This window comes from Capra hircus, chromosome 5, assembly GCF_001704415.2.
Source record: "Capra hircus breed San Clemente chromosome 5, ASM170441v1, whole genome shotgun sequence".
Taxonomy (NCBI): Eukaryota; Metazoa; Chordata; class Mammalia; order Artiodactyla; family Bovidae; genus Capra; species Capra hircus.
Window position 1 is genome coordinate 118,886,222 of NC_030812.1, and position 9,226 is coordinate 118,895,447.

Genomic DNA, 9,226 nt, shown 5'->3' on the forward strand with positions numbered 1-9,226 from the left:
CACGGCCTTGGTGCTGAGCACAGCAGTGGTACCGGGACCCCGTTCCTGAGACAGTGCCCTGAGCTGGCCTCACCTGGTGTGCAGGTGTGAGGTGCGTGTGAACCGGGAGCTGCTGCCCAGCGTAGGTCTCCCCTCCGATGTGTCCCCGCTCCGGCCTGGGCCTCGTGTTCTGGAATTAGCACAGGACCCGGCACACAGGCCTGTCTCCGGCCCTGGCTCTGCCTTGTGGCAGCATCCGGAGTCCACAGTCAGTGGCACCGAGTCCCACGCCCTCTCGCCGCGAGTGAAGTGCAGCTTTGCAGGGAGGAGGACAGAACAATTCAGCCCTAAAAGCTGCCTCGGCAATCACTGGGGTTGATGACAAGACAACTTTGATTTTGTTTATTTCCTTTGTGCAAATTTAGAGCAGACAAGAGCGGCCAGTTCCCAGCATCCACCTGGCAGGAAGGGGCCTGGCTCTCACCCTGTGTAGACTCCCACCCTGTGTAGACTCCCACCCTGTGTAGACTCCCACCCTGTGTAGACAACCCCCTCGGCAGAAGCAGCTCACCACACTCACGCTCCACCGCCGGCAGAGAACCCGAACCCCGGGAGCAGGAGCCCCTGTGCTCCCCGTGCCTGCCCCGGGCTGGCTCTGCTGGTGGTGAGCTGACCCCTTCCCTTGCTCCCTGGGCCCCAACCACCTGGAGATCCACTTCTGGGCAAGACAGGAGGCTGGACTGACGGTCCCTCCAGGCTGGAGGGGGCTGTGGTCCCCAGAGACCCAGGCGCCCCCTTGGGAAGGTGGGCTCTGGACACCCAGCTGATGAGGCCGCTCACACCACAGTGTTGTAGGGTCTGCAAGACAGGGGGAGTCTGCACCCTTGCCAAGGGACCTGGGCCCAGGTAGAGACTGCCCCCCAGGGCCCTGCCATCCTGGACCCTCCCCAACCCCGGGTCCCTCTGCCTCTGCTCCCCCTCCCTGGGTCTGTTCCTCTGGGCAGAGGGACTCTGCTCGTCCTCCTGGTGGGGTGGGGGTGGGGCGGCGGGGCAGGCTTGCCTTGGCCCCCAGGGCTGTGACCACCTGAGGCGGGGGGTCTCCACGCAAAGGAGCCCAGGAGGCTGGGGGCACAAATGCGTGCCTCCTCCCTCTGCTGCCGCTGCCCCTTTGGCAGGCCAGGGGTCGGGGGACTGGTGGGACTCTCCAGACGTCCCGGGTGGTGTGCAGGTATGACGAAGGTCAGGGTCGGGTGCAGGAGTCGCGGTGAGTACAGACCCCGGTGGGGGGCAGGCACACCCACCTGGTCGTCAGGCCCCCTCAGAGTGAGCTGCAGGCCCTGCCTGGGAACCCTAACCAGGACGCAAGACTTCTGGGACAACAGTCAGAGAAGAGGCGGGATTCATCCTATCCCATGGAGATGCCCCCTTTTGCCACCCCTTCTGGCCATTTGGGGGACAAGCAAGCACCTGAGCAAAGAGGGACAATGGGAAGGCGAGGGGAGGGTGGTCTCCCTGCGGTCGCGGTCAAGGTCACGGGGTGGGGGGAGAGGGAGGTGGAGTCGGGACCCCTCCTTTCCTTCCCACCGCCTGAGGGGAAACCGCGGCACCCACTGCCTGCTGTTCTGTTCATCCCCACACAAGCAGCTCCTGGCAGAGGGGCCTGGGCTCCCTGAGGAAGCCGCTTAGGGGCGTGGATGGTCTTAGGCTCACAGGGAAGGGCTGCTGCATTTTGTTTGTTTCTGACCCTGCGGAGGCTTCGGCTGCCTTTTGTTTGTTCCTGACCGTGCGGAGGCTTCGGCTGCATTTTGTTTGTTCCTGACCTGCGGAGGCTGCGTTGCTCTGCCGGCTTCTCTCTGGTCGTGGCGAGGTGGCTCCTCCGTCGCTGCGGCGCCCGGTTTCCCGCTGCTGCAGCTTCTCCTGCTGCAGAGCGCACGCGGCGGGGCGCGGGCTCAGGAGCCGTGGCTCAGCTGCCCCGTGGCAAGTGGGATCTTTCCGGACCAGGGATCGAACCCACGTCTCCTGCATTGCCTGGTGAATTCTTTACCATTGAGCCACCAAGGAAGCCCAGAGCTACTTTTCAAATCAACAGAAGCAGAGCGGGGCATTTTGGACAGCATCTGGGGCCGTTAAATGCGTGTCTAACGTGCGAGTGTGCGTCTGGGCCGGGCGTGCACACGGGTGCCTGTATGAAGGGGGCGGCGCGCTAACACGGCCACGATGATGAGAAACCAGCTTCTCTGCTCTCAAAGCATCACAGCAAGCCCTGCACGGAGGGGAGGGGAGGGGAGACCTCACGCACACGCGAGTGCCCTGCCTCAGGTCTCGGCAGACAGGGAGGCAGCCCTGACTGCTTCAGCTACCACCTCAGCCCACAGTTACGCTTCCGTGGGACCAAGGACTCTTCCTTTGTGGCATTTATAACGGGTAAATTTTTTAATGATATAACTGACACAGTCATGATTAAGTTTTCATTTCCATTGAACGATAAAATCTTTTGTTTTGTTCAGTTGTTCAGTTATGTCTGACTCTGCAGCCCCATGGACCGCAGCACACCAGGCTTCCCTGTCCATCACTGACTTCCGGAACTTGCTCAAACTCATGTCCATTGAGTTGGTGATGCCATCCAACCGTCTCATTCTCTGTTGTCCCTTTCTCCTGCCTTCAATCTTTCCCAGGATCAGGGTCTTTTCTGATGGGTCAGCTCTTTGCATCAGGTGGCCAAAGTATTGGAGCTTTAGCCTCAGCATCGGTCCTTCCAACGAACACCCAGGACTTCCTTTAGGATGGACTGGTTGGATCTCCTTGCAGTCCAAGGGACTCTCAAGAATCTTCTCCAACACCACAGTTTAAAAACATCAATTCTTTGGCCCTCAGCCTTCTTTATAGTCCAACTCTCACATCCATACATGACTACTGGAAAAACCATAGCTTTGACTAGGCGGACCTTTGTCAATAAAGTAATGTCTATACTCTTTAATATGCTGTCTAGCTTGGATCATGGGATTCCCTGGTGGCTTAGATGGTAAAGTGTCTGCCCGAAATGCGGGAGACTCGGGTTCGATCCTTGGGTCGGGAAGATGCCCTGGAGAAGAAGATCGCAACCCACTCCAGTATTCTTGCCTAGAAAATCCCATGGATGGAGGAGCCTCATGGGCTACAGTCCATGGGGTCACAAAGAGTCGGACATGACTGAGCGACTTCACTTTCACTTTCTCTAGGTTGGTCATAGCTGTTCTTCCACGGAGAAAAGTGTCGTTTATTTCATGGCTGCAGTCACCATCTGCAGTGATTTTGGAACCCAAGAAAGTAAAGTCTGTCCCTGTTTCCATCGTTTCCCCATCTCTTTGCCATGAAGTGATGGGACTGGACGCCACGGTCCTCGTTTTTTGAGTGTTTTAAGCCGGCTTTCCCGCCCTCCTCTTTCACTGTCACCAGGAGGCTCTCTAGTTCCTCTCCGCTTTCTGCCGTAAGGTGTGTCCTGAGCACACAAGCCTCAAGCGTGCAGCTTCAGTGCGTCATGCACGTGTGCACACACCTCAGCCCTTAGTCAAGGGGGGAGCTGCGGCAGCACCTGACAGTTCTCTCCTGTTGCACCCAGTCAGTTCCCACACCCCGAAACCTGGGCAGTCTAGGTGTCTCTGCACTGAACTCCACTCTGTTTGTGTGCTCAGGCCGGGTGCTCACCTCCTTTGCTAGTCACTAAACACCACGAGAGCGGGGCTTCACTGGTGACCCAGCGGCCAAGCCTTCACTCTCCCAGCGCAAGCGTCCTGGGTTCAAGCCCTGGTGCAGGAACTAGATCTGTGTGGTAAAACTAAGAGTTCAAATGACATAAAGATCCCTCGCACAGTGAAGATCCTGCGTGCTGCGACTACGATCCAGTGCAACCAAATAAAAGTATGTTTAATAATAAGACACCCACAGGAGCAGGGCTGAGTCCCCTCTTTGGATCCGCGCCCCAGCCCTATGCCAGTGAAGGTCTGTGGAACTAATGAGGTGATGCTCACAACCCAGCTGGGCAACAAGGTGCCCGCAGGTTGTGCCTGAGTGTTGGCATCCGTTCACTCTTGCTGGAGTTTGGATGTGATAGAGATCGTGCACCTGCTTCCACTCCTCTCTGTCCTCGTCCTGAAACCAAGGCACCCTGAGGTGCCTGCAGGCCCCCTGGAGGAGAGGGTGCAGGCGGCACGGGGTGGGCATGCCCAGACCACGTGTGCACGTGGGTCCTCCCTAGGCAGCCTCAGAGGGGCAGTTCCAGGATGCAGTGGGATTTGGACATGGCTAGTGCAGCGCCCAAGCCAGACAAGAAGTGACGGGTCACATGGAGAACCCAGAAGGGGCCCCTGCACCTAGACACATGCCCTCCACGCGTCCCGTCCACACGCCCAACCAGCGAGACTGCCTCTGGCTGCAAGTAACACACAAGCCAGCAGCCGTGGTTTCGGAGGCTGGTCTGTCTTCTCACACCATGAGCTCCGGAGGGACACGGCTGGGGACGCTGATTAGCATCCAGTGTCTGCTCAGGGCCAGCGATGACACAGCATCGTCCTCACCATCTCCAAGGATGATGCTGAACAAGACCCTGGGCTCCAGCAGATGCCCTGAGCTTTCTCTGACAAGGATCCTTGGTTAGACACCCTTCTCGGGCCAATCACTGGATTGTGAGTGGCTAAGACTGGCTACTACTCTCCTGGGACTAGGAGAGGCTGCACCTGAGAGGTCAAGGAGTCTCAGCCCACCAAGGAAAGGGTGGACTCCATCAGTAGAAAGAGAATGGCTGTCTGGTCTACCATGAAGACAGCACACCCACTTCGGGGTCCTGAGCACAGCACTCTTCTCACTCACCCATGAGGGGGCGGGGGGCCCTGACATCAGCATACACACAGGTGACCCCTGAGGGCTACACGCCATTGTGCAGATGCATGCAGTGGGCAGTCAGGGGGCGCTTTCTTCAGAGAAGGTGCCAGACAGCGTCAAGGATGGGCATCTTGGCCAGCTGCCAGGGCTAAGGGACGAGGGCATGGGGGAGGCATGGCAGGCCACTCGAGGAGTCTGGGTTCTGAGCACAACAGGAAGCCTGCAGTTCTGAGCAGACGGAGCCAAACCGGCACGTCTCTTAAGAGATTGCTTTGGTGGAGAATGGCTCCTGCGCTGGCAGAGGTGAAGCCGGGAGACCGCAAAGGTGCGTGCAGGCAGGCAGCTCGGAGCTTTGCAGGAGGCACTGGGGGCCGAGGGCAGGTGTCTGGAGCTGCTGCTGTGCCCTCCGAGTGCGGGGCCCCCAGCCCACGTCACCACGCCGGCTGACCGCTCCACCACGTAGGATGTGCAGCTCCTCACCCAACTTCAGACAGGCTTCCCAGAGCCAGGCAGGTCTGGCTCCTGTGCTTCTCCACCGGGGAAAGCCTGGCTCTTCCGGGCGCTGTGTCCTCAGGGTCTGCTCTCCGCCACTCTCTCGCCCCCTCCCCACCCTCCCCTGGCACACAGAAGCCCCTAGTGCTGCTCCAGTGAACGCTGTGCCCACACTTGCCACCATGCTTGTCTGCACTGACGCAAGCAATCACCAGGGGGAGGAAGGCGGCTATCTCTCGGGCTGGGCGACCTCAGGGAAGTCACTGGACTCTCCATGCCTCAGGTTCCTCATGTGTAACAGGGAGAAAAACACCTAGCTCAGGGCTCTCACAAGGATCACATGAATTATCACACAAGTGTCAGCTGGTGTTATTAGAGTTCTCGGGTACAAACCACCTCCACACCCCCACAGCACAGCCAGGAACCCCAGACGGCCTCCGTCTGCGCCCTCAGGGCTGGAACTCGGGGCAGTGGCAGCAGGACGGCCGGGGGGTGCAGCTGGGCTGGCAGCAGACCTGCAGGGCGGGGTCCTCGCCCCGCGCCATCTGGCTGGGCCCAAAGGTCATGGCAGCATCAAACTGGGCCTTGAGCAGCTCAAGTTGCTTCATTGCCTGCAGCGCCTCTGGGGCGACCTTATCCACACCCTCCAGAAGGTTGTAGTTCTCACCAGGGTCCTCAGACAGGTCAAAGAGCAGCGGGGGCTCATGGGCAGTCAGAGGACTAGAGGCGTGGCAGGCAGGGTCCGCAGTGGTGTCGCTGTGGACAGAGCCTGGGGAGGGGTGCACATCTGTGCACAGGGCGGGGGTGCTGGGCTCTGGGGTTGGGCGGGGCGGGCAGGGCTCGGGGAGAGGAGGTTACCCTGGGTAAAGAAGTGCGCCTTGTACTTCCCGCTCCGCACAGCAAAGACCCCTCGGACCTCATCCGGGAAAGCCGAGTAGAAGAAGAGGGTGTGCCGGGGGCTCTGGGGGCAGAGTCGGGGGGTCTGCACGTGCCCACACTGTCTGCTCCGTGCTGGGCCCTGGGCGTGCAGTCGCTCCCTGCCCACCCAGAAGCCCCCGGCCGGCACCACTCGGGTGCAGCTCGACAGAGGGTCCGCCTGGCCCCAGGGACTTCAGGGGCTGCCCACACTCACTTCTGGGGAGGGTGAGTGGCTGGTGGGGGCGGGGGAGGGGAGGTCAGGCTGGGGGTCGGGGGAGCTGTGGCTATGTGCTCACGGGCCCTACCTTGCCTGTGCCCAACAGCAGGGGGCTGAGGTCAACGCCATCCAAGGTGATATTGGGCAGCTGGGCCCCCGCCAGGGCTGCCAGGGTGGGCAGCAGGTCCAGGGAGCTGGCCAGCTCATGGGTCACACCTGGGAATGGAGGGCTGTACAGTCACTCCATTTGTGACCAGGGCTGGGAAGATGGGACCAAGAGTCCAGGATCAGAAGGCCTGAAAACTGACCGGGAGCGATGTGGCCAGGCCAGAAGGCCAAGGCGGGCTCTCGGACGCCCCCTTCGAAAGTGGTTCCCTTTCCGCATCGCAGGAGGCCAGAGCAGCCACCGTGGGACATCCGCATCGTCTCAGGTCTAGGACACACAGGGAGGACGTCAGCTATGAGGAGCCCAGGGTTTCCAGGTGGCCTCGGGGACCCCAGCCCCAGACCGATATAAGTCACACATTTTGCACAGGAATGGCCAGCACATGTCTGTCCACTCACTCCCTGTCCTCCCAAGACCAGCACCTCCATGTACTCACAGCTGCCAGCCTCCCACATGCACCTGGGTGTCACCATATATGGCCAACAACTCCCGAGACCCCCTTAGCCCACTAGGTTCTTGGCCAGCGTCAACATCGGAAGACCCAGGGCCCTGTGTGGGGTTGACCAGCAGCCCCCTGCCCCTGCTGAGTACCCGTTGTCCGCAGTGAAGAAGACGAGTGTCTCTCCGAGCAGCCCCAGGTCCCCCACAGCTGTCATCAGGGCCCCCACAGCCGCATCCAGCTCCATCAGGGAGTCCCCAAACGGCCCTCGGCCTGAGTGCCCTGGAAAGCTCTGCCCACTGAACTGGGGGTAGTGGGTATGCTGAGGATGGAGACTGGAGTTAGCACCAAGTGGGCATCACGGGGAGCCCGGGCGGGGGGCCCACGGTCACTCACGTGGGAGGCATAGTACAGGAAGAACGGGCGGCCTTGGCGTTGGGCATCAGTCATGAGGTCACGGGCAAAAGCCACGTAGCGGGCCTCGAGTCCAGGCAGCCAAGGGGGCTGTGCCTCCACCGACAGGTTGGCCAGCAGGGGGATAGGGACCAGCCCCTGGTCACAGATGCCTTCGCAGGGGGTGGCCGGCGGGAAGCAGGTCAGATTCTGGCAAGGGCCCTGAGGGAGCAGCTCCTTCAGTGGTCTAGACTGTGGGGTGGGGCTCTGGGGTCAAGGGGAAGGAACTTGGTGGTTCCTACCTGGTCATGGGAGTACGGGATGCCCAGGAATCGATGGAAGCCATGGTGGGGGGGCAGAAAGGCCCCCTCAGGCCCCACCCCAAGGTGCCACTTGCCAGCTATCCCTGTGAGGTAGCCTTGGGCAGCCAGGACCTCAGCCAAGGTCACCTCCTCCAGGGGCAGGCCCCCTCGGGAGCTGGGCTCCAGAACTCCAGGGTACAAGCCCATCCGAACTGGGAGTCGGCCGGTCAGGAGGGCAGCCCTACAGGGCAAGTCAGAGTCCACGACAGAGCAAAGCCAAGATGCACACAGGAGGGGAGAGAGGAGAGAAACAGAGAGGCGTCAATTTCTCCATAGAGACAGAGGCCCTGCTCCGCCCTCTGCACTCCAGAGTGAATCTGGGAGGAACCAAACCGTCAGGGGTGAGGGCTCTCGGTTTCCTTCCTCACCGGGAGGGTGTGCACAGAGACACAGGCACATAGAAGTCTGTGAACCGAAGACCCCCTGCGGCCAACTGGTCCAGATTGGGGGTGGTGGAACTGGGGTGCCCATAGGAGCCCAGGTCCCCGTAGCCCAGGTCATCAGCAAAGATCAGCAGGATGTTAGGTGGGCTGGCAGCAGCCAGGCCTGCGGCCAAGGTCAGGGTGAGGGTCCACGGAGCCTCCATGGCTCACCGCACAAACAGGCCTGTAACAGAGACCCTTGGGAGAGAAGGCAAACTGGCTCCCGCAAGCTCTAACCCGGAGACCCCAAATTTGAGCGCTACCCACTCCCCAAACCCGGACATTAACCTCCCCCAAGAACCCAGGCTCAGGCACTACCCTCCGCTGAAACCCCAGACCCAAATACTCCCCCGACGGAGACAACTCCTTTCCAGCTGCCTCGGCACCCGGAGACCCTCGACCCCAACAAAACCCAGGAGCCTGTGGCCTTGGATCTAACTCCCTGGAGACCCTAAAGGGCCAGGACACCTTCAGACTCTCAGGCGGAGATCTGACCCTCTTCTGCTAAAGGTCCCGCCTAGGCTCGTGGTCAGGGGGCAGAAGTCCCAGAACACTGACCCGAGGGGCCCCACGAAGCGGGACAAAAGCAGTTCAGGGCCGAGGAGGGGGTAAGTGCGGGACACCGGGAAGCCGGGCCCTCCTCGGGCGCTTCCGCCTCGGCCGGGCCTGGCCCCGCCCCGGGCCCTGACCCGTGACTCCCGCGCGGCCCGCCCCGGGGCGGGGCACGGCGCTAAGGGGGCGGAGCACGGTGCTGAGGGGCGGGGCACGGCACTGGAAGGGCGGGGCACGGTGCTGAGGGGCGGGGCACGGCGCTAAGAGGGCGGGGCACGGCGCTGGGAGGGGCGGGGCACGGCGCTGGGAGGGGCGGGGTCTCGGCTGGGTTGCGGGCGGCGGGTGCGCCCGGGTTTGCGCCCGGAGGCCTTCGGCGCTGGAGGCGGGCGGCGCGTGAGGTGCGGGCAGGACGGATCCTAGTGTTGGCGC

The 9,226-nt window shown here is 61.4% G+C and overlaps 1 protein-coding gene across 1 annotated transcript; it reads right to left on the bottom strand.

Annotated features, from left to right (window-relative positions):
• Positions 5,674-8,922, bottom strand: ARSA (arylsulfatase A). Its single transcript, XM_005701596.3, has 9 exons — positions 8,804-8,922; positions 8,192-8,429; positions 7,764-8,004; positions 7,465-7,683; positions 7,221-7,390; positions 6,772-6,896; positions 6,552-6,679; positions 6,187-6,289; positions 5,674-6,097 (listed from the first exon to the last, which is right to left on the bottom strand). Exons 2-9 carry the CDS (start codon positions 8,407-8,409, stop codon positions 5,778-5,780), a joined length of 1,524 nt encoding a protein of 507 aa, XP_005701653.1. The 5' UTR covers positions 8,410-8,429; positions 8,804-8,922; the 3' UTR covers positions 5,674-5,777.